Source organism: Phascolarctos cinereus, unplaced genomic scaffold (assembly GCF_003287225.1).
Source record: "Phascolarctos cinereus isolate Bilbo 61053 unplaced genomic scaffold, phaCin_HiC Scaffold_1;HRSCAF=81, whole genome shotgun sequence".
Lineage (NCBI taxonomy): Eukaryota > Metazoa > Chordata > Mammalia > Diprotodontia > Phascolarctidae > Phascolarctos > Phascolarctos cinereus.
Window position 1 is genome coordinate 98,954,038 of NW_027555514.1, and position 24,060 is coordinate 98,978,097.

The following is a 24,060-nucleotide window of genomic DNA, read 5'->3' on the forward strand; positions in this document are numbered from 1 at the left end:
ACCTATTTGTATGAAACATATTAATAGCAGCTCTTTTTGTAGTAACAAAGAATTGGAAATTGAGAGGATGCCTATTAACTGGGGAATCACTGAACAAATTGTGGTATATGATTGTAATAGAATACTACTGTGCTTTAAGAAATAATGAGCAGAGTGACCAGAAAAACCTGTAAAGACTTATATAAACTGATGCAAAGTGAAGTAAGCAGAACCAGAACATTGTACACAGTAACAATACCATACGATCAACTATTGATGACAACTATTTCCAGCAATACAATGATCCAAGACAATTCCAAAGTACTCATGATGAAAAATACTCTGCACACCCAGAGAAAGAACTGATGGAATTTGAACACAGATAAAAAACATGCTATTTTTTACTTTCTATATTTTTTAATGTTTTGTTTTCTTTCAGGTCTGTTTCTTCTTTCGCAACATAACTAATATTGTAAAATATTTTGCATGACTGAATATGTATAACCTATATCAGATTGCTTACTCTTACAGGGAAGAGGGAGGTAAAGGAAGGAGAGAAAATTTACATCTCAATTTAAAAAAAAAGATCATGTTAAAAATTGCCTTAACATGTAACTGGAGGAAAATAAAATATTATTTGAAATGAAAAAAGCCTTTATCTTTATTAATTTTACTTGGACAGTCAGATAAACAGAACTGAGCAAATCATTTATGAGCAAATTTCTCTCCCCCCATACTAAATTTCTCTTGTATTTGTACTATCCAAAATAGCTAGATACATCTTCAAAAATTGTACTTTGTGTAGTCTGTGGATTCTCTATCATTATCTTTTCTAGACAGATTTTAAAGTAGAAAATTCTGATTTTCTCAGTGTGTCATGTCCTCCGATTTCTCTCTACTTCATGACCACAGGGTAAATAAATGACTTTAACTTATCTCCTTCAATGGGCATGTAAAGAAAAGTGTCAAAATCTTCTCTCTCTCTCTCTCTCTCTTTTTCGTATTTCCCAGAAGTCAAACTATCATAGAAATTGAGCAATGTTAGCAATGGTGTCATGGGTGAAGTTAATACTAGGGAAGGGGGAAAAACAGTTTTTTAAAAATATATTTCCCATATTTTTCATTCAGTGTTTCCAAATTACATATAAAAATTTTGACATTCATTTTTTAACCATTTTGAATTCTAAATTCTCTTCCACCCTCCCACGCCATCCCCTCCTTGAGAAGGCAAGCAATTTGATATCAATTCTACATGTGATATAACGCAAAACATATTTCCATATTAGTCATGTTACAAGGAAAACAGACAAAAAAGAAAAATAAAGTTTTAAAAAGTATACTTCAATAGATATTCAGTGCTCAAAATTTTTCCCTCTCTGGAGGTACATTGCATTTTTCATCGTGGGTCTTTTGGAAATCCCTTGGATCGTTGTCTTGATTAGAATAGCAAAGTCTTTCACAATATTGTTGTTACTGTGTATGATGTTCTCCTGGTTCTGCTCACTTCACTTTGCATGAGTTCATATAAGTCTTTGAAGACCTTTCTGAAACCATCCTGCTCATCATATCTTATAGCACAATAGTATTCCATCACAATCATACACAATTTGTTCAGTCATTTCCCAGTTGATGGGCATCCCTTCACTTTCTAATTCTTTGCTACCACAAAAAGAGTTGCTATAAGTATTTTTGTACAAATATGTCCTTTTCCATTCTCTTTTATCTTTTTTTGGGGATACAGACCAATAGTGGTACTCCTGGGTCAAAGAGTGTACCCAGTTTTATAGCCCTTTGGGCATAGTTTCAGGGAAAAATAGTTTTGCCAGCCAAGGGTTATTCAACCTTACAGGCAACAGTTCTTATGACATATGTGGAGACTACTGAGCTGAGGGATGAGCACCTATGTCTTGGTTGCCTTGCAGTGTGGATAGTAAATTGTCAGTGCTATTAAGGATAGAATTCCAAATGGGAGGATGGAGAGATTAAGATGAGAATTAATGGACAGAAAATTCAGAATTGTAAAAATACTAGTCATGGAATCTCAAGGTTGGGAGCACCTTGGAGGCAATTTATTTTAATATAGATGTGAATGAGAATCTCTTCTATAACACACTCAACACATCTCAATCTCTCCTCTGCTTAAAGATCTCCAGTGAAGCCCAACCCATCACCCCCAGATCTAGTCCATATTTGTACATCTCTAATGATTGAGATGGAAAACTAGGTGGCACAGTGGATAGAGGACAGGACCTGGGCCTAGGAAGACCTGAGTTCAAATCTGGCCTCAGACACTTACTATCTGTGTGACCTTGGGCAAATGGCTTCACCTTGTTTGCCTCAGTTCCTCAGGTTGGAGAAGGATATGTGAAATCCCTCCAGTATCTTTGCCAAGAAAACCCCAAGTGGGATCACTAAGAGTGAGACACTACTGAAACAACAATAACAACAATGATTAAGATGATTTTCTTAAAATCAAGCGTAAATTTACCTCTTTGCAACTTCAACCGTTGCTCCTAGTTATTTCCTCTGGTGCTAAGGAGAATAGCTCAAATCTTCCTTCAACATATAAATAAGCATGTTTAAGGAAGACCTTGTGTTAGTTTCTGGATATAGAACAATAAGAATGTAACAGTACTTGGGTGTCAAGGAACTTCTTTTTTAATGGGGAGGGTTATAGTAGAACAATAGGTATAATACAAATACTTACAGAATAACAGCGTGATGACTAACAGCTAGTGGGAAGAAGTCAGAAAAAACCTCATAGCAGAGGTAACATTTAAATTGAACTTCAAATTAAGCAGGGATTCTGAGGCAAAGTTTGTCTGTAGCTGGTGTGGTGTAAGACAGAGCGGTGAAAGAAAAAGGGAAAGGGGAACACAGGCTAGGTGAGTCTGAGACTAATGCTCATAAGACTAGTATATTTTCAGGTGTTACAAGATTATATACTATAGAAAACAGCTTTGGACCCTGAGAAATGATCTACAAGTGCTAATCAATAACATAAACAGTCTAAGCAGCTAAAGATCCTCACTTTCTCATGAGAAAGTAGTTTTAATGCCAAATTTCATATCTATTGTTTTCCTGCCCAGTTCTTAGTATTGTCTACCCGAGTCAGCCACCTGGCCTCAAGGCTGGGCATGAGTGAGAACTTAGAATCAACAAACTATAACAAGTGGAATTAGGGTAAGAATAATGGGAGCATTTATCCAGAGGCAAGCCTCTATACATACTGACCCCTAAAGTCTAAGGACTTAGAGATTTTCCATAAGGACTTGGCCCCCCCAAATTGAGAAGAGAATACATTCTAAGCATGGGGGATGGCCTTTGCAAAGGTGTGGAAATGGGGAATAGGATGTCATGTCAAGTTGTGAAGAACACCAAGTAAGTCAGTTTGTCTGGAACATAGGATACAAGAAGGGGAGCGATATACAATAATGTTGGAAAGGTAAACTGGCACCAGCTTGTGAAGGGTTTTGAATTCCAAATAGAGGAGTTGGCATTTTATTCAATAGTTAATAAGTAACTACTAGAGATTTTTGAGCAAGGAGGTGACATTGTCAGACTTCTCCTTTAATGACATCATTTAGTTGCCGTTATGAATTGGAGAAGTGAGAAACCTGAGGCTCTTCAGATACTTGAAAACAGCTAAAACATCCCCCTCAAGTCTTCTTTTCTCCAGTTCCTTCAACCAGCTGTCAAATAGAATCATTTCCAGGCCCTTCACCATCCTGGTGCATGTCTTTTAGCTATTCTCTAGTTTTTCAACATCCTTCATCTATTTTAGCATAGACATGCAACATTAGCCCCACCCCCAAACAACTCCCCTACCTGTGTGTCTTCTTCCAAAAACCAATTCTGATACCGGCCTCTTGCTCTTGTAACTATATTTAGATTACATTGCACTTGTCTTCTTGTCCACTCTTGCTCCTGGTCAAACTAAGTATCTGTCCCTCTGTATAAAGAAATTGGTCTGTCTTTTGTTTCTCCCACCACATCTCAATCTTTTTCATTTTTCTTACTTTCTTTTCATCCTTACAATGGGCCACATTACTTTGGGTAATATAAACCCAATGGAATCTTGGAAGAGATACTAATTTCAATTCTAATTCCATCCACTTCATATGAATGTAGTTTGTGTGTGTGTGTGTGTGTGTGTGTGTGTGTATGACAGACAGAGAGAGAGAGAGGGAGAGAGAGAGACAGAGAGACAGAGAGAGAGAGGAAGAGAGATAGAGGGAGGGAAGGAAGGAGACGGAGACAGAGACAGAGAATCTTTAGGGCTATTCTTTTAAAAATGATGTAATTTGTAGAAGTAATTATTGATAGTTTCACATTTAAACTGAGCCGAAAATTTCTCTTAAAACCTCTGGCAGTATTCATTCAATACTGTTTCTTTTTCTCTTTCTTTCTCTCTCTATGTTTTCTCTCTTTACCTCCATTATCCCTTTCTTTCTCCCTCTATCTCCTTCCCTATCTCCCTTTATCTTTCCCTTTCTCAAAGGTATACATGTTTATTAAATGAGATTTCCACAGTGTTCTGTAGGATGGCAGTATGTCTTGGGATTTGCTCTAAGGATAGAGAGTTAAGTGTAGCACAGAATGATTTCTCATATCATTATTCAAAATATTATAGCTTCATTGTTTAACATCTCAAAGCTCAAAATATTTTGCCTCCAGTAGGACGCATTAGGGTATTGATTACAAACATTTAAGTAGAAGTATTTCATCTTTCTTTCGGCACCTTGGTACCTCACAAATTTTTCAAAAATTAGTCAAACATGAGCTATACATACATACATACATACATACATATATGTATATATGCTAATACTTTCAAAAACTTATAGACTAATTGGTTTGTATCTGGAAGGGACCTCTGAGGACATCTAGTCCATGTTCTTCATATTACAGAGAAGGAAATAGAAGCTACTTTACTTTTTAATTAAGCAATATGAAATCAGATTTCAGATTACTGTTGCAACTATTATCAGCATATAGTCACAATTACTGAAATCTACTACAAGCTTATAATCTGCTAAATCTTTTAGAATTGTCTGTCTTTCCCTAGCACTCTCATCAGGGCACCCTTTACTTCATTATTTCACAGACTGTAAATAAGGGGGTTCAGCATGGGGTTAAATAGGCTATGGAATAGGAGGAGATATGTCTTCTGCTCTTTGGGGTTCCCATGCTTGGGCCCAATGTACATGATGATGGCAATACCATAGAAGAGTCCTACTACACAGAGATGGGAGGAATGGGTGGAAAAGGCCTTCTGTCTCCCCTCTCTTGGCTGGATATGCAGGACTGCCCAGATGATGCGCATGTAGGAGATCACAACTGAAGAAAGGGGTCCCACCAACACAGAAGCAGCCCCAGCCAAGACCAAGATGTCATTGATATGGGTGTCAGCACAGGCAAGTTTGAGAATAGCTAAGATTTCACAAAAAAAATGGTTGATTTTCTGGGGACCACAGAAAGGCAATGGAAGTAATAAAATTAGATGGGCCAAGGCCAGAAAGAATCCAAGGGCCCAGGAGGCCAATGATAAAGTGACACATACCCTCCAGCTCATGATGACAGAGTATCTGAGGGGGTGACAGATTGCCACATAATGATCATAAGACATCACTACCAAGAGAAGACATTCTGTGAGGGCAAAAGTCAAAAAGAGAGAAGTCTGAGTTATGCACCCTGCATATGAGATGGGTTTGACAGGGTCCAGTAGGTTTGCTAGCATCTGGGGCACAGTGTTACAGGCATAGGAAATGTCAACAAGGGCCAAGTGTGAGAGGAAGAAGTACATGGGCTTGTGGAGTCAGGCCTCTAGAGAGATGAGTCCTAAGATTACTCCATTGCCCATTAGGGTGAAGGCATATAGCAGAGAGAAGAGGCCAAGGAGAAACATTTGCATGTCAGGGCCACCAGGAAATCCCATCAGAATGAATTCTTTAACCAGTGTGTGATTGTTCATCTTGCTTCTGTGACAGAGATAAAGAGATCATTTAGGCAAAAGGTTTCACCATGAGTTTTTAGCCACTGTTTTGCACATTAAAATAAATGCATAAATATGACACCCCTCCGATGCCCTTATATTGACTGTAACGTGCTTTTAAAGATCTTATTTTGATTAAAATAAACATTAATATTCTCTTAGATACTTTTCATACAAATATGGAATTCTCAGTGAGTCATTTCCTCTATCCTCTTCCTTTAATGAAGATCAGTACCTTCTTTGCAATTGATAGCCTTTGAGCATTGTGGTGGGGGGAGCACTGGGAGATTAAATGTCTTCCCTGTAGTCATGCTGCCATTATGTGTCAGAGGAAGGACTGGAATCCAGATCTTCCTGACTCTTAGAATTGCTTCCTCTTCATTATATCATACTGTCTCTTGCCAAAGATAATATTTTAAAGACATACGTGGTCTCCATTGTATGAATCCTCCTTCTTCCTAAGTATGTGACAACTTCTATGTGCTATATTTGGTAATCTTCATAATTTTCTACATGTTAAAAAATTGCCATCATGTCATGGCCAACCTTACATTTTAAACCTTTATCATCTTGCTTTTCCTTATCTTTGGATAATAGGCAAGACATACTATATAGTAAATATGTATATTTTCGTATTTTACTCCAATTAAAAGTAATTAGCAATAAGGTATTGATTACTTACTATATGTAGAAAATTATGTTAGGTACTGAAGAAGATTTTTTTTCAAAAATTTATATATTCACACTTTAGTAGAGGGATATTACATCCAAACAGATATACTCTCAAAAATAACTTTTGTTTTTTTTGGCAGTAACAGAGCACATAAGAAGTAAGGGAATGAGTGCTGGGGAAAAATATCAGAAGAATCCTTGACAGAGGAAGAAAACTGGGCTGTGTGGACAGTCAGCTCACAAGGAAATCACTTCTATTTGATGTTTATATACCCAGGAAGTTTAAAAAAGAGTGAAAAGTGAAAGACTGAAGACAGATCTTCTGTAGTGGTTCTTAGAGGGAGGACTGGCACTCAGGGAAACAGAGTATCAATGAACCTGAGACTCCCAGGCTCCATTCCTTCATTTTTATATTATTTCCTTTTGAGGGAACAAATCCATATTATTGAAAATAGAACACTACCAAGGTAGCAATAACTTAATGTAAACTGGTCTCCATAATGTCTAGTTACCCAATCTATATAGCAAGAAACATTTATTAAACCCTTTCTCTGTGCTGAGCATGAAGGAGGAGGTTGTCTTGCTATATCCATGTATTTAAAGATTCTTTTTCCACTTGCTACATCAGTCCCCAATTTCCGTTGCCCTGTTCTTTTCTTACCTTCCTGTGACACTGAGTGTCACTTGATGGATTTAGTTTCCTGATCCGATTCTGAGCAATTTCATTTACTGATGAGAGTCTAGCAATTTTGTTGTGACTATAGGAAAAGAATCATGAGAATCTTTACCACAACAGTCTCCTGGCATTTTACTGTCTAGTTCAACCCAAATAGGTTGTTATACCTCTCTTCTGAGTGTCTGTGGAAGGGAAACCAAGAGTAGGTCACTAACTAGGCTGCTGTGTGAAGAAATTACCTCTAGAATGTGCTGGATGCAGGCAATAATCACTATCTACAACAAAAAGATCAGCCTGACTATCTGAGCTGGAGTCTGGCTTGAGAACAGCATAGTCAAGCATGACTGGCAACAACTTCCATAAGCCATTTTCTGGTCAGGTGAGTGAGTAATTTCCTCTATCGTCTTCCTCTTTGGTTCCTCACAGATTTAGTTTTGCCAAGTGTAACTCCTATCATTACCTATTCTCTATGATGATCACAGAAAGGGGAAGTTGAGAGGAAGCAGAGGACTCAGGGTTCATACAGTGGCTGTTAATATTTTGTTAGCAAAGTAGTTAATGGACCCAATCATTCTGTACTCATCTAGGGCTTTGATTGGCTACTGGTGCCTCGAACTAAAGTGCTAAATTTGTAGACACAAGACATGATCACCAGCTCCAGTTTACTTACTGTTTATGTGACCGTGGTCAGTCAGTCATTTAAGCACTTATTATGTGCCAGGCACGACAATTACTGCTGGGGATATAAAAATGTTAAAAGACAGAAACTCACATTGTGTTGGGGGAGACAACATACAAACAACTATGTAGAAACACAATACGTACAAGATAAATTGGAGAGAACCAACAGAAGGAAGGCATGAACATTAAGCAGGACCAGGAAGAGCTTCTGGCAGAAGTTGGGATTTTAGATGAGACTTAAAGGAAACTAGGGAAGCCAGGTGCTATGATGAGGAGACAGAGCATTGCAAGCATGGGGGACAGCCTGTGAAAATGCAGACAATAATGGGGTGGAATGTTGTGTGCAAGGAAGAGTAAGGTGGCTGAGCTAGTGGATCACAGATTACATGGAGAGGAGTACATAATATGATTGGAAAGTCCAGAAGATACTTAACCTCTCTGAGCCTCAGTTTCCTCAGATGTAACATGAGAAGATAGTACTAGATGACTCCTAAGGTCTCTTCCAGCTCCAGTCAGTGGTCCTGTAATCCTATGGCCTCTGAGTCCCTTTCATTTCTAAATCTATGATTTCAATGCATTATCTTATGATCCTAGTGCTAAAGCCCTGCTTTTTGCATCGTTGTTAGGTATGAACTGAAAGGAAGGCTCACCAAAACAGAGAACTGGGACTCATCTGAGACTCTGTCTGGAAGCTCCCATTGTCTCCAGCAACTACTCTGGGAGATGTCTCAGGTACTGAAATCTCACTATCCACCCCGGTTTTTAGCTCACATATGATTTGAGGGAGTCATCACTATTACACCTAAAGGGCAATTTTTATTCCCTAACAGCTAAATATAATCTTACATCTCGATGATCACAAAGTTCAGTGAAGGAAGAAGGTCCATGGGGCATCATAGCCATCCAGGGAAAAAAAGAGGCCAATCATCAACCAACATGCATTTACCCACCTACCTCTTCCCTATAGAGGGACACAAGGGTCTTTTTGTGTTTCAGGGCCCCTGCAGGGAGAGTTCAAGGAAGAGTCATGCATAGAAGTTTCAATACACACAATAAGCAGGATATATTTTCCACACAGGGTATTCCCATTTAATGTTTTGGTTGTCATATTACAATCTTGGATCACATGGAGATCACAGTCAACAAATCCCAAATCTTTTTTCACGCTAGTCTCTCCCTATTCCTTCTAGGATCAAATACAAACTCCTCCATTTGGCAATTAAAGTCTTTCACAACTTGGCTCCAAGCTGCCTTTCAAGCTTTATTACAGATTATTCTCTTCACATATTCTGGGGTCCAGGCAAATTGCCTTTGTTACTATTCCCCACATATGTTTTTTCTTTCTTTCTTTCTTTTTTTTTTTTTGAGGCAATGGGGTTAAGTGACTTGCCCGGGGTCACACAGCTAGTAAGTGTTATGTGTCTGAATCCGGATTTGAACTCAGGTCTTCCTGAATCCAGGGCCATTGCTCTATCTACTGCGACACCTAGCTGCCCCCCAATTCCCCACATATGACATAATAAATTTATGTTAATAAATTCTACAGCCTATAATCTTAATTTTTATTTAAGCCTAGGAGATTAGGTATCAGGGAAAGATGAATGAGTGATAAAGAGAGATCTGCAAAAACTCATGTGAAGTGGTTCCTACAATCTATGTAATGAATGATAGCATTTATAAGCTATCGTATTATGATAGCATATAATGTCATAGGAAAAAATGACAAGAGCCCAGAATTAATTGATTAATTAATGAGAGATATTGTAATATCATACATCAGGAAATATAAAAACCTTGATTGCTCTAGAAGGGAAATTGGTCAGGAACCTGTAAAATAGTGGGAGGATCACCCCATGTGGGCTTTAATTTATGAATATCAACCTTAAACCACTAATACCCAGGTACTCTACTCCTCCATTGCAATTATACAGAAACTCTAAAAGGAAGAGACCTAAATCACTTGGCAATGTCTTAGAATAATAGGACCATAGAAGATATTAGAATTAGAATTGATGTGAGCATTCATCTAGTCAAATCCCCTCATTTTATAGCTAAGGAAATTGAAATCTCAGAGGTAAAGTGACCTGTTCAAGGTCATACAGACAATTATAGAGATGGGATTATAATATTGTGTTTGACTGCTGGTCTAGTGATCATTTGAATAAACGACCTCTGCAAATTAACCTTTAGTTTAGATCATAGTAATTAGAACATCTTTTCCAAAAAGTTTAGAAGTGATATGTTTAGTAAAGTGTAATTTTTTCTGAGAATTAGCTAACAGTTTGCAGAAAGCACCTCATGTTTTCTGAAAATCAAGGCAAAAAGTCCCAAGCTTCAGTTCCATGGCATATCTCCCATTGTCTAATCTCCCTCAAATTTCACTCCTAGGGTTCATTAAATTCAGTGATAAAACACTAAATTTTAAAGGACACTAAAGATGATTTATTTTTTTCTCTTTTGGCCACATGCAAAATCTGTACTATAAAATACAATTAATAGAAACTAAGAGATAAGAAGTAATTAAAATTCCTGAATGTCACATTAGTTTTTCATAAATTTTCTCATAACTATTATTTATTTATTTATTCATTTCTTTATTTATGTATTTATTTGTTTGTTCATTTATCTGTCGTTCATCCATTTATTTAATTATTTATTTTTTCTTATTTATTCATTTATTCACTCACTTTTTTTTAATCTGTTCACTCATTCATTTATCCATTCATTTATTTAGCCATTTATTTGTTTATTTGTTTGTTTGTTTATATATTTATTTGCTGTTCAATTTCCAATTCGAAAATCATATTGCTTGATATAGGAAAAATTCTAAGAGAATGAGAGTTGAGTATTTTCATTTTTGGAGCCACTATTTTTTCTCCCCCCCCCCCCCATCAAAGCTTTGCAGTCTTTAGCATTTGATGTCTTTAGAATTTGATGTCTTTAGCATTTACGGCAAACCTCAACTCACTCTGAGCTTTAATTGTTGGCAGATGCAGTGAATGCATGAATCAGTGTGTTTGCCTGATGCAAATTTCCCATATGGCTGGAGAACCTGCTTTTGGAACAGTCACAATAATGTATGATGGAATTACATTGGAAAGACTGCAAAGCATGCATGCACTGTTTTCTGGTTCATTTAATGGCTCAGCAGTAGCTAAGACAAAGACTAATTTGACAGTAATGATGATTTTGGGCATGAACTTGATTGGGTCAATGCTATATAGAAACTGAGTTAAGTTTGAACACTCTCTCCAGAGACTGAGGATGGATAGGAAGAGTATACTCTGAGGAAAAGTTTGAACTTTTGTCAATGCTTTATCTTTGAAGGAAATAACTCTTCGTAAAGCTAATTGATGTTAAGTGGTAAAATGGAACTGGGGCAACTATTCAGTGATGCTTGACAGAGGGGGAACAGAGTGGGTAGGGGCTTGAGCTGCTAGCATTAGAGAGGAGACACACCACGAAACCATTGGGACAAGCTAGCACCCAGAAGGGTGCATGCAGCCTGCTCAGTTGTGGCAGAGAGAACCAGAGCATGTGAGCTGCAGCCCTTTTGCATTATTATTCAAATGCCCACCATTCCACCTTTTTTACCTGGTCTTTTGAAATCTATGCTCAGCAAAGAGTTAAAAAAGCTCAGTCAATATTTTTGGTCACTCTTCTGTCATTCATTCCTTATAGCCCAACCCATCCAACTGTTTTGAGTCTGTTTTGACCACAGGATCAGTCTGCAATGGTAAATAAAGTAAATATTTTTGAGAAATACTGAGAATGGAGCACACACCAATTTCAAATTGAGTTTTTCAAGAGGAATTTCACTTGGCACTCTATTTGGAAGGGATTGCAGGTAAGATGTGGTAAAAGTTGAGCAAGTCAGGGATAAGAAGGACCTGAGAAATAATTGAGAATACCAGAAACAGAGAAATTTAGGTTTTATTCAATAGAGAGGTCCTTTTAATTTTTTTTTTTTATTTTTGGGTGTTTTGCATTCATACCATCAATATGATTTGGAGTATCCCAAAGCTTGTTGAGCCAACTTATCTTTTTGTAGTCTTTTGCCATAGATGCTACCTATCTTTTTTTTTTTTGTTAATGTATATCAAACTTTCCCTGCCTTATCTATCATCAGTTCTCAGATTACACACTTTCATACTAGGTGTTCATCATTTCTGCTTAATAATTAGTCATTCCCTGTAGGTCATATATGAAACACATCAATCATTTCTTCCTTCTAGTTGGAAAGTCTAGTTGAATTTCCTGTCATTCTTGTTTCTCTCTCTAGGCAGTTGGATGACACAGAATGCAGAGGGCTGGGTGTTGTGTCAGGAAGCTGTGTGACTCTCATCAAATCATTAATAACTATCTGCTTCAGTTTGCTCAACTGCAAAATGGGGGTAATAATGATATCTAACTCCCAGGGAGGTTGATTAAACAACATAATATTTTTAAAGTTCTCAACCCAGTCCCTGGCATGGAGTGGGCACTTAATAAGTGTTTGTTTCCTTCCTCTCTTGATGTTCTCCATCATTCTTTCTCTTTAATGTGCTTGGACTCTTAAAAAATGTATTTGTCTTTTTTACATAAAATTCCATTTTCTGTCTTATCTTATCTTTTCTTTTTCCTAAAGTTTTTTTTTTGTTTTGTTTTTTTGGTTAGGCAATTGGGGTTAAGTGACTTGCCCAGGGACCCACAAACAGTAAGTGTTATGTGTCGCAGGCCAGATTTGAACTCAGGTTCTCCTGACTCTAGGGCTGGTACTCTATCCACTGTGCATCTTAGGTTCCCCTTTTTTCTAAACTTTTATTGATGCATTTTGTAACAAATGGGCATTATTAAGCAAAAAGAAAAATCCTTCCTTGGCTATATACATTTGGTTACAAGCACACACACACACACACACATACCCCTAGGACATTTTGTGCCCTAAATAATCACCTCTCTGTCATGCATAGTGTGTTTCATCATCAGTCCTCTGCAACTATTAATGGTCATTGTATTCATTATATTTCTTATAGCCTTCAGAGCCTACTTTTACAATGTCATTATTGTGTACATTATCCTTCTCTTTCTGATCATTTTGTTCTTCATCAATTTATAAAAAGAGTATACCCTTATATTTCTGGGCTCCAGTAATAAACCCCATCCTACCAAATTGTTAATAGTCATTGATTGATTATCCCCAGTATCTTTTAAAGAGTTCTGTTTCCCTTTCTTATCTATGCTTTGAGGATTGGCATAAAGAAAGCTAAATAGTGCTCTTTTTGTCTGTCTTCCTAATTTAGTTTTCTTTTAAATTACTGAATACTTCCACAGCTAATCTTTTTCAGTTATAATTGGTTTTTGCCTTCTGATTATTTGATTAAATTTTATATCTGGGCATTTTGCTACCTCCCACTTTTGACTCTCTTCCCATTAGTCCTTGTCACATTTGCTGCCACTCTCTAGAATCCTCCCTCATTTTAAATGTTTCTCCTATGTCTTGTGCTTGAATGTCAAATTTTCCATTCAGTTCTGTTATTTTCATCAGGAAAGCTTAGAAGTCCTCTATTTCATTAAGTGTTCATTTTTCCCTGTTAGGGTTATACTCAGTTTTGCTGGTTAAGTTAATCTTCATTATAATCCTAGCTCCTTTTTCTTCCAGAATATCATATTCTAAGCCCTCTGCTCCTTTATTATGGTAGCTGCTGAATGTCATATCATACTTACAGTAGCTTTATGGCATTTGAATGACTTCATTCTGGCCAGTTGCCACATTTTTTCTTTGACCTGGGAGGTCTGAAATTTGGCTATTATATTCCTAGGAGTTTTTTATTTTGGGATCTCTTTCAGGAGGTTATTCATGGATTATTTCAATTTGTGCTTTGCCCTCTGGTTCTATGATATCTGCGTAATTTTCTTTGATGATTTCTTGAAATACATCTAGGCTCTTTATTTTGAAAATTGTGATAAATTATCTCTGTGAGAAGAGCTAAGTCTATCAAAGTTGGTCACCACACAATGTGGCTGTTACTGTGTACAATGTTCTCCTGGTTCTGCTCACTTCACTCAGCATCAGTCCACACAAGTCTTTACAGGTTTTTTGAAGTCTGCCTGCTCATCATTTCTTATAGCACAATAGTATTCCATTACATTCACATACCACAACTTGTTCAGCCATTGTCCAATTGATGAAAGAATTTCCAATTCTTTGCCACCAAAAAAAGTGCTATTATATATATATATATATGTATATATATATATATATATATACATATATATATATATATATATATATGTGTGTGTATATATATATATATAAAACATATGGGTCCTTTCCCCATTTTTATGATCTCTTTGGGATACAGCCCTAGAAGTGCTATTCCTGGGTCAAATGGTATGCACATTTTTATAGTGCTGCTATCATAGCCTCCCATTGTCACTTCCAAGGTCCATAGTTGGTGCTACTTTCATCCCACTCTGCTCCTATACAGCCCCCACACCAATGTCCACAGACCTTTTTCTGTCATCCTAAGCTGTCCAGGACTGGAAAAATGACTCACTGTTATTAGTTGGTTGCTTATCCTACTTAGAATCTGGTTTGATACACTTTCAAAAGTTGCTTAGAGGGGGAATATTAGGAGAACTCTGCAAAAATGCTCATTTTAGTCCACCTGTATGGATTCAGTTCCCAATACCATAATTTCTAATCAATGTTAATAATAACTTGTACCAAAGGGCATTAAAATAGTATGATTTACAGAAATATAAATACTGGGGTGACATTTCCATTAGTCCTTAACAACCATTTAATATCAGAGAAGCAAACACAGATGAAAACAACCTTGGTATCCCACTTGGGCATGAATAGAATGTTTTTTCAACCCTCACCTCCTTGAATCTGTTGCATTAAAATCAAGGACTTCTTGAATCTCTTGAATTGTTTTGAATGAAAACCCTCTAAAAGTAGATTTGATTACTTGTCAATGACTTCTCTCCAACTTTTCTTCTTCTTTCTATCCTTTTTCTTTATTCTGTCTTGTCTCTAGCCTTATCAAGACTAATCAAAGAGAAGATATTTTCCCCAGTGTTCAAATGGTCACTGAAAGTGTCTATTCCTGTTTCTACCATTAAAGGCAGAAATAATGAAAGAAGAAATCTTATCTTATGCCTTTACATGCTTTAGCACAAAACTATGACTTCCTATTTCTTAGTAGAAGGGAGTTTTGTAGGCATATAAAGCCCTTCCTTAATTTTAAATTACCTTAACCCATCACCCTTTAAAATATAATTTGCTTGTCTTAATGAATGTTGAATACTCTCTTAGTAAAATCAGTACTACAGAATTATATATAGAAGGATTTTGATGTCTTTTAAAGAGATGATTTAACAATTATTGAATGAATGAATGAATGAAGTGGTCATCTTTTTATGTATTTTCATCCACTTCTTCTTAAACCATTTTCACTAGTGCCTTCAGTTATTTTGTATGTAATTTAATTTCTTTTGTTCCATAAGTAGTGGAGCAGCATTTTGGGTACAAACTCATAGGACATTTTTTTTTCTGTTGTCCTTTCAGTCCAAGACAGCTAACAGAACCTCTTTATGGTCTTTGCCCTGGCTGTACCATTTACAGTTATTCAAATCAATAAGGATTTATTAAGTACCTACTATGTACGAGGCAGAGACATTGTAGTTTAATAGATGAAGAGTCAGCCTCAGGTCATTCTGACCTTGTTTAAAGTCCTACCTCTGACCCACACTAGCTGTGTGAACCTGTATGAGACAACTAAATTCAGAGAGATCTAGACAGATCTTTCTTTATTATTAATTTATTTTTAGTTTTCAACAATCACTTCCATATGATTTTGAGTTTTAAATTTTTCTCCTCCTCCCTCCCCTTTTACCTCCCCAGATGGTGTGCATTCTGATATAAGCGCTACATATACATTCCTATTAAATGTATTTTCACACTAGTGATGTTGTAAGGAAGAATTAGAATCAATAGTAGGGACCATAAGAAAGAGGAAACAAAATAAAACAGAAGAAAAAAACCAAGCAAATAGTATACTTCAGTCTATATTCAAACTCCACGGTTCTTTCTCTGGAGTTGGATAGCATTTTCCATCATGACACTTTTGGAGATGACTTAGATCCTTGCATAGCTGAGAAGGGCTAAATCTATCAAAGTTAATTATCTATCTCCTGTTTGGCCATAAATTCTTCTGTTCTCCATAAGTCTGACAGGTGAACTATTCTTTGCTCCCCCAGTTTGCTTATAATATCAGCCTTTATATCTAAATCATGAACCCATTTTGACTTTATTTTGGTATATGGTGTAAGATTTTAGTCTATGCCTAGTTTCTGCCATACTTTCCCCCCCTAGTTTTCCCAGCAGTTTTTGTCAAATAGTGAGTTTTTATTCCAGAAGCTGGGGTCTTTGAGTTTATCAAATAGTAGATTACCATAGTCATTGACTACTGTATCTTGCATACTTAACCTATTCCACTGATCCACTACTCTATGTCTTAGCCAGTACCAAGTAGTTCTGATGATTGCTGCTTTACAGTACAATTTAAGAGCTGGAACAGCTAGGCCACCTTTCCCTGCATTTCTTTTCATTAGTTCCCTTGATTTATGTGGGTTTATTTTATAGCCTGCAACTTTGCTAAAGTCATTTGTTATTTCAAGTAGTTTTTTACTTGATTCTCTAGGATTCTCTAAGTATATCATCATATCTGCAAAGAGTGATAGCATTGTTTCTTCTTTGTCTATTCTAATACCTTCAATTTCTTTTTCTTCTCTTACCACTAAAGCTGTTGCCTACAGTACCATACTGAACAACAGTGGTAATAGTGGACATCTTTATTTCACCCCTAATCTGACTGGAAATGCTTCTAGCTTATCCGCATTACATATGACGTGTGCTGAGTGTTTTAGGTAGACGCTACTTATCATTTTAAGGAAGACTTCATTTATTCCTATGCCCTTCAGTGTTTTTAATAGGAATGAGTGTTGTATTTTGTCAAAAGCTTTTTTCTGCATCTATTGAGATGCTCATGTGGTTTCTGTTAGTTTTGTTGTTGATATGATCAATTGTGCTGATAGGTTTCCTAATATTGAGCCAGCCCTGAATTCCTGTTATAAATCCTACCTGATCATAGCATATTATTCTTGTGATAATTTGCTGTAATCTATTTGCTAATATTTTATTTAAAATTTTTGCATCTAAATTCATTAGGGAAATTTGTCTATAATTTTCTTTCTGTGTTTTGACTCTTCCCAGTTTAGTTATCAGCACTATATTTGTATCATAAAAAGAATTTTGTAAGACTCCTTTACCTGTTTTCCCAAATCATCTATATAGTATTGGAATTAATTGTTCTTTAAATATTTGATAGAATTCACTTATAAATGCATGTAGATTTTATCTTAGGGAGTTCACTGATGGCTTGTTAAATTTCTTTTTCTGAGATGGAGTTATTTAAGTATTTTACTTCATCATCTGTTAATCTGGGCAATTTATATTTTTTAAATATTCATTCATTTCACTGATTGTTAAATTTATTGGCATCAGTTGGGCAAAATAGTTCCTAATTATTGTTTTAAGTTATTCTTCATTGGTAGTGGAATCACCTTTTTCATTTTTGATACTGGTAATTTGGTTTTCTTCTTTCTTTTTTTTTAAAGTTAAATTAACCAAATGTTTATCTATTTTATTTTTTTCCATCACACCAGCTCTTAGTTTAATTTATTAGTTCAATAGTTTTCTTAATTTCAATTTTATTAATCTCTTTTTTGGTTTTCAGTATTTCTAATTTGGCATTTAATTGATGATTTCTAATTTGTTCTTTTTCTAGTTTTTTTTCATTGCATGCCCAATTCATTGATCTCCTCTTTCTCTATTTTGTTCATGTAAGCATTTAGAGATACAAAAATTCCCCAAAGAAATGCTTTCACTGAATCCCATAAGTTTTGGTATGTTGTCTCATTTTTGTCATTCTCTTGAATGAAGTTATTGATTGTTTCTATGATTTGTTGTTTGACCCATTCATTCTTGTTTTTGTTGTTTGTTTGTTTTGGTTAGGCAATGGGGTTGTGACTTGCCCAGAGTCACACAGCTAGTAAGTGCCATATTTCTGAGGCCAGATTTGAACTCAGGTCCTCCTGAATCCAGCGCCGGTGCTCTATCTCCTGCACCACGTAGCTGCCCCCCATTCATTCTTTAGGACTAGATTATTTACTTTCCAATTATTTTTAGTCTGTCTTTCTGTGGCCCTTTATTATGTATAACTTTTATCATATCATGATCTGAAAGGATACATTTAATATTTCTGCCTTTCTGCATTGGACTGTGAGGTTTTTGTGCCGTAGCATGTGGTCAGTTTTTGTGTATGTGCCATGTATCAACAAGAAAAAAAGTATATTCCTTTCTATCCCCATTCAGTTTTCTCCAGAGGTCTACTACACCTAACTTTTCTAAAATTTCTAAATTTCTAAAATTTCTAAAATTTTAAAAATTCTAAAATTTTCTAAAATTCTTAACTCCTTAGCTTCTTTCTTGTTTATTTTGTGGTTAGATTTATCTAGTTCAGAGATGGGGATGTTTAGCCCCCCCCCCCAGCATAGTTTTGCTGCCTATTTCTTCCTGTAACTTCCTAAACTTCTCATCTAAGAATTTGGATGCTATACTACTTGGTGCATATATGTTTAGTAATGATATTACTTCATTGTCTATGATGCCTTTTAGCAGGGTGTAATTTCCTTCCTTATCTCTTTAAATAAGATCTATTTTTGCTTTTGCTTTATCTGAGATCAGAATTGCTACCCCTGCTTTTTTTCTTTTACTTCAGCTGAAGAATAATACATTCTGCTCTAGCCTTTTACCTTTATGTGTGTCCCTCTGTTTCAAATGTGTTCCCTGTAAACAACATATTGTAGGATTATGGTTTTTAATGCATTCTGCTATCCATTTCTGTTTTATGGGAGAGTTCATCCCATTCATATTCACAGTTATGATTACTATCTGTGTCTTTTTCTCCATCCTATTTCCCCTGTGTTTATGCTTTTCTTTCTCTTTCTCCCTCTCTCTCCTCACTAGTGTTTTGCTTTTGACCACTGCCTCCCTCAGTCCTTCCTTCCTTCTATTAGCCCCCTCCCTTTGCTTCCCCTTTACCCTTATTACTTCTTCCTTCCTTTCTATCTCCCCTCCATTTTCTTTCCCCTTTTTCCTCCTACTGCCTATAGGGCATGTTAAATTTCTATACCTACCTCATTATGTTATTCCCTTCTTGAGCCAAATCTGATGAGAGTAAGATTCAAACAATGCTCATCTCCCTCCCTTCTTTCCCTCTACTGGAATAGGTTTTTGTGGCTTTTCCTGTAAGGTAATTTACCCTTGTCTACCTCCTCCTTTCCTTTTCTCCCAGTACATTCCCTTAGTTAGATTAGATTAATCCACTTACTTAGATCCATTTAACCCACTTAAATTTTTTTTAACATTACATCAAAGTCAACTTATACCCACCCCCTCTGTCTATGTATACTCCTTTAAAATGGTGTAATAACAATACTGTTCTCAAGAGTTACATGTATCATCTTACCTTGTAGGGATATAAACAGTTTGCCCTTATTAATAACATGTTGTTGTTGTTTTCTGTCCTGTTTACCCTTTATGTCTCTCTTGAGTCTTGTATTTGAAGATGAAATTTTCTGTTCAGCTCTGGTCTTTTTATCAGGCAGGTTTGGAAGTCCCATATTTTGTTGAATGTTCATCACCTCCCCTGAAATATTATGCTCATTTTCATTGGGTAGCTGATTCTTGGTTGTAATCCAAGCTCCTTTGCCTTACAGAATATCATATTCCATACCCTATGATCTTTTAATGTAGAAGCTGTAAGGCCCTGGCTAATCTTGACTCTGGTTCCATGATATTTAAATTGTTTCTTTTGGACTGCTTGCAGTATTTTCTCTTTGACCTGGTGATTTTGGAATTTGGCTACTATATTCCTTGGTGTTTTCAATTTGGGATCTCTTACAGGAGGTGATCAGTGGATTCTTTCTATGGCTATTTTATCTTCTGGTTCTAGGACCTCAGGGCAGTTTTCCTTGATGATTTCCTGAAAGATACTGTCCAGGCTCTTTTTTTCATCATGTTTTTCAGGTAGATCAATAATTTTTAAATTGTCTGTCCTGGATCTATTTTACAGGTCAGTTGTTTTACAATGAGGTACTTTATGTTTTCATCTATTTTTTCATTCTTTTGTTTCTGTTTGACTGATTCTTGCTCTCTCATAGAGTCATTAGCTTCCACTTGCCAAATTCTAATTTTAATGAATTGTTTTCTTCTATTAGATTTTGTAACTTCTTTTCCATTTGGCCCATTTTACATTTGAGGAGTTCTTCTCCTCAGTGAGCTTTTGTGTTTTATTTTTCATTTGGCCAATTCTGCTTTTTAAGGAGTTGTTTTCTTCAGTGTACTTTTTTTTTTTTCCAATTGGCCAATTATATTTTTTAGGGACTTGTTTTCTACAGTTAATTTTTGTCTTTCCTTTTCCAAGTTATTGGCTCTCTCTTGCATACCTCTCATTTCTTTTCCCAATTTTTTTTCTACCTCTCTTATTTGACTTTAAAATCCTTCTTGAGCTCTTCCAAGAAGGCTTGTTGGGCTTCAGAGCAGTTTGTATTTCCTTTTGAGGTTTCAGGTGTTGGTATATTAACAATATTGTCTTCTTTTGAATTTCGGTTTTGATTTTCCCTGTCCCCATAATAAGAATCTATGGTCATTATACATTTCTTTTTGCTCATGGTGTTTGCTTATTTCCTGACCTTTAAAAAAATTGAGGTCTCCTGCTGGGGAGCAGGGGGCACTGGCCCAAGGTTCTTGTGCTGGGAGCCAGGGGCCTTGTCACTGGCTTTGTGTGCTAGGACCTCAGATGCTGGCAGTTGGAGGCTGTAGGGTTCTGGCAGCTTAACTGGTATTGGGCTGGAGTCAGCAACTCTGGAGCTCTAAGGATAGGGGTGGGAAGTCTGGTCCCTGGAAGACGCCTGCTCACTAGGGACTTTTACTTTTTTCTTTGGCTCCTTGCAGATGGGTGCTTTGCTGCTGCAGGATATTTCGCCAACTGGAGCTTTCCCTCTTGGAGTTTTGCTTCCCAGAGTTTTGCTGAGGCACTGGGAGACTTGGCTGCTGGAGAATGCCATGGCATATGGTGGTTTTCCAAGTTGGTTTCCACTAGTTCCTCTATCTGTACTGAGGCACTTGGGGGTCCTGGTGTTGGTGCTTGTCTGCTCCAGCTCCTGGGGTTCAGGACATGCTGAGGAGGGTCTTTTTTCAAGCTTCCTGGGATGCCTCCCATTCTATACTGCTACTCCTCATCCTGGGCCCCCAAGCTTCCTGGGCTACAGGAGTCTTGCTCCCATTCTTTCTGCTGGTTTGACTTCCAGAATTTTTCCTGGGGCAATATTTTCTGGGCTTTCAGAGGTCAAAAAAGGAGGGTGAGAGCAACATACTTCTTACTCTGCCATCTTGGCTCCCAGAAACTGAACCTTAATCTAGGCAAATCTTCAAGAATATAAGTTGCAGAAAAGGTCTGAACTCTCTCAGTAGAGATATTTTTCTCATCCTGGATTTCCTTATATTTTTCAGTTCATAGGTCCAGGTTTTATTCCTATGTGCATGTCACTATATTAGCTACCAAAACCCCTAAGAGGCTGCTAAGTGGCCCTGTTGATAAAGGGCTGGTGCCAGAGTCAGCAAGACCTGAGTTCAAGTGTAGCCTTAGACACTTGCTAGTTGTATGACCTTCAACATGACTCAGTATATTCAATTTTCTCAACTGTAAAGTGGGGATAATAATAGCACCTACCTCACAGGGTTGTTGTAAAGATCAAATGAGATAATATTTATGAAATATCAAATTCCTCCCTCCTTCTCCCTTCATAAAACTGGAAAGACAAAATCACAATAGTACATGCTTTTAATGGCAAGAAGTGGAAGATGTCAGAAACTATCTCTTCTTCAAGAATCCAGAAATAACTGGTACTGATTGATTATTTTCTGAATCCTATATGTGGGCTGATGCTGGGGAAAGCAAAGAGTCAATTCCCCATCCAGGGTTCCTAAATCTCTGAAGACTACTAGAGGGAGAGGCCATTAACTTTCCTGACCTATAAAGAGTTTACTTAGTCATTGAGAAGACATCAACTATTGCCACAGCGAAGATGAACATGGGTAATGCTACAAAGGATACAAATGTGCGTATAATCTGTGATTGAATGAAGCAGGAATTAGGATGATTGTAAAATTCTTACTTGTCAAAGACTTATTCATCACCAAGTTTCATATACTTTGGCACAAACATAATCACAAACTCATTCCACTATTTTTATATTCATGCAGAGTTTATATTTATCATTAATTTTTGAGAATTACTGAAATATTGCAGCTCTGATAAAATATTTCCAGGAACACTCATTTCTCTGGGCCTTTGCTTGTCTGGCAGAATCAAAGGGCATTTGTATTTCATCTGCTTTGGAAAATTATTCTGTATTGTCTCAGCATTTTCTTATCACTTTGGTCTTTCTGTGCCTTATTTTGTCTAGTCAATGCATAGCTCCAGGTGACTCCCTTTCTTACCAGCCCAACAGATAAAAATGCTGCTGTCCTCAGGGGGATCTTCTCATTTGACTGGCTTCAGTCATTTTGGTATGTCATTGTCATTTTTTCCTTGGAAACTTGATAGTTTGTATAAAATATTTATACAGTCTGACAAAGAGAATCAACACACATTTATGTTTACACAGACTGTACTTTCCTGCACAATTGAGTGGTATGAGATCTGATTTTAACTTGCTATTAAAAGGCCATTAGTTACAATTTTTGACTGATTATCAGCAGTTCATATAGGTGACATCTTCTATGATGGTCTATCTTTCCCCAGAACTCTTCTCAGGGCACCTTTTACTTCATTGTTCCTCAGACTATAAATGAGGGGGTTCAACATGGGATTAAATAGGCTATGGAAAAGGAGGAGATACTTCTGCTGCTCTTTGTGGTTCCCATGCTTGGGCCCAACGTACATAATGATGGCGGTGCCATAGAAGAGCCCTACTACACAGAGATGGGAGGAACAAGTGGAAAAGGCTTTCTGTCTCCCCTCTCTTGACTGGATATGCAGGACTGCCCAGATGATTTGCATGTAGGAGATCACAATTAAGGAAAGGGGTCCCACCAACAGAGAAGCAGCCACAGCCAAGACCAAGATCTCATTGATATGAGTGTCAGCACAGGCAAGTTTAAGAATAGCTAAGATTTCACAAAAAAAGTGGTTGATTTTCTGGGGACCACAGAAAGGCAATGGAAGTAATAAAATTAGCTGGGCCAAGGCCAGAAGGAATCCAAGGACCCAAGAGGCCAATAATAAAGTGATACACACCCTCCAGCTCATGATGACAGAGTATCTGAGGGGGTGACAGATTGCCACATAACGATCATAAGACATCACTACCAAGAGAAGACATTCTGTGAGGGCAAAAGTCAAAAAGAGAGAAGTCTGAGTTATGCACCCTGCATATGAGATGGGTTTGACAGGGTCCAGTAGGTTTGCTAGCATCTGGGGCACAGTGTTACAGGCATAGGAAATGTCAACAAGGGCCAAGTGTGAGAGGAAGAAGTACATGGGTGTGTGGAGTCGTGCCTCCAGAGAGATGAGTCCTAAGATTACTCCATTGCCCATTAGGGTGAAGGCATATAGCAGAGAGAAGAGGCCAAGGAGAAACATTCGCATATCAGGGCCACCAGGAAATCCCATCAGAATGAATTCTTTAACCAGTGTGTGATTGTTCATCTTGCTTCTGTGACAGAGACAAAGAGATCATTTAGGCAAAGTGTTTCACCAAGAGTTTTTGTCCACTGTTTTGTGCATTCACATAAATGCATGAGTATGACACCTTTCCAATGCAATTATATTGACTCTAATGTGCTTTTAGAGATCTTACTTTGATTAAAATAACACATTATCATTCTCTTAGTTCCTTTTCATACAAATATGGAATTCTCAGTGAGTAATTTCCTGTATCC

At 37.0% G+C, this 24,060-nt stretch overlaps 2 protein-coding genes across 2 annotated transcripts; both read right to left on the bottom strand.

The window, feature by feature from the left end:
- Positions 1-5,080: 5,080 nt before the first annotated feature.
- LOC110216213 (olfactory receptor 2A7-like) lies at positions 5,081-5,785 on the bottom strand. Its single transcript, XM_020998001.2, has one exon. It carries the CDS (start codon positions 5,783-5,785, stop codon positions 5,081-5,083), a length of 705 nt encoding a protein of 234 aa, XP_020853660.2.
- Positions 5,786-22,897: 17,112 nt separating this feature from the next.
- On the bottom strand, positions 22,898-23,827 carry LOC110216212 (olfactory receptor 2A7-like). The gene has a single exon (XM_020998000.1). The coding sequence runs from the start codon at positions 23,825-23,827 to the stop codon at positions 22,898-22,900; it is 930 nt and encodes a 309-aa protein (XP_020853659.1).
- Between the last annotated feature and the right edge of the window lie 233 nt (positions 23,828-24,060).

Excerpts from the sequence above, each read along its gene's own strand:
- LOC110216213 (XM_020998001.2), bottom strand. The coding sequence starts at position 5,785 with ATGTACTTCTTCCTCTCACACTTGGCCCTTGTTGACATTTCCTATGCC.
- LOC110216212 (XM_020998000.1), bottom strand. The coding sequence starts at position 23,827 with ATGAACAATCACACACTGGTTAAAGAATTCATTCTGATGGGATTTCCT.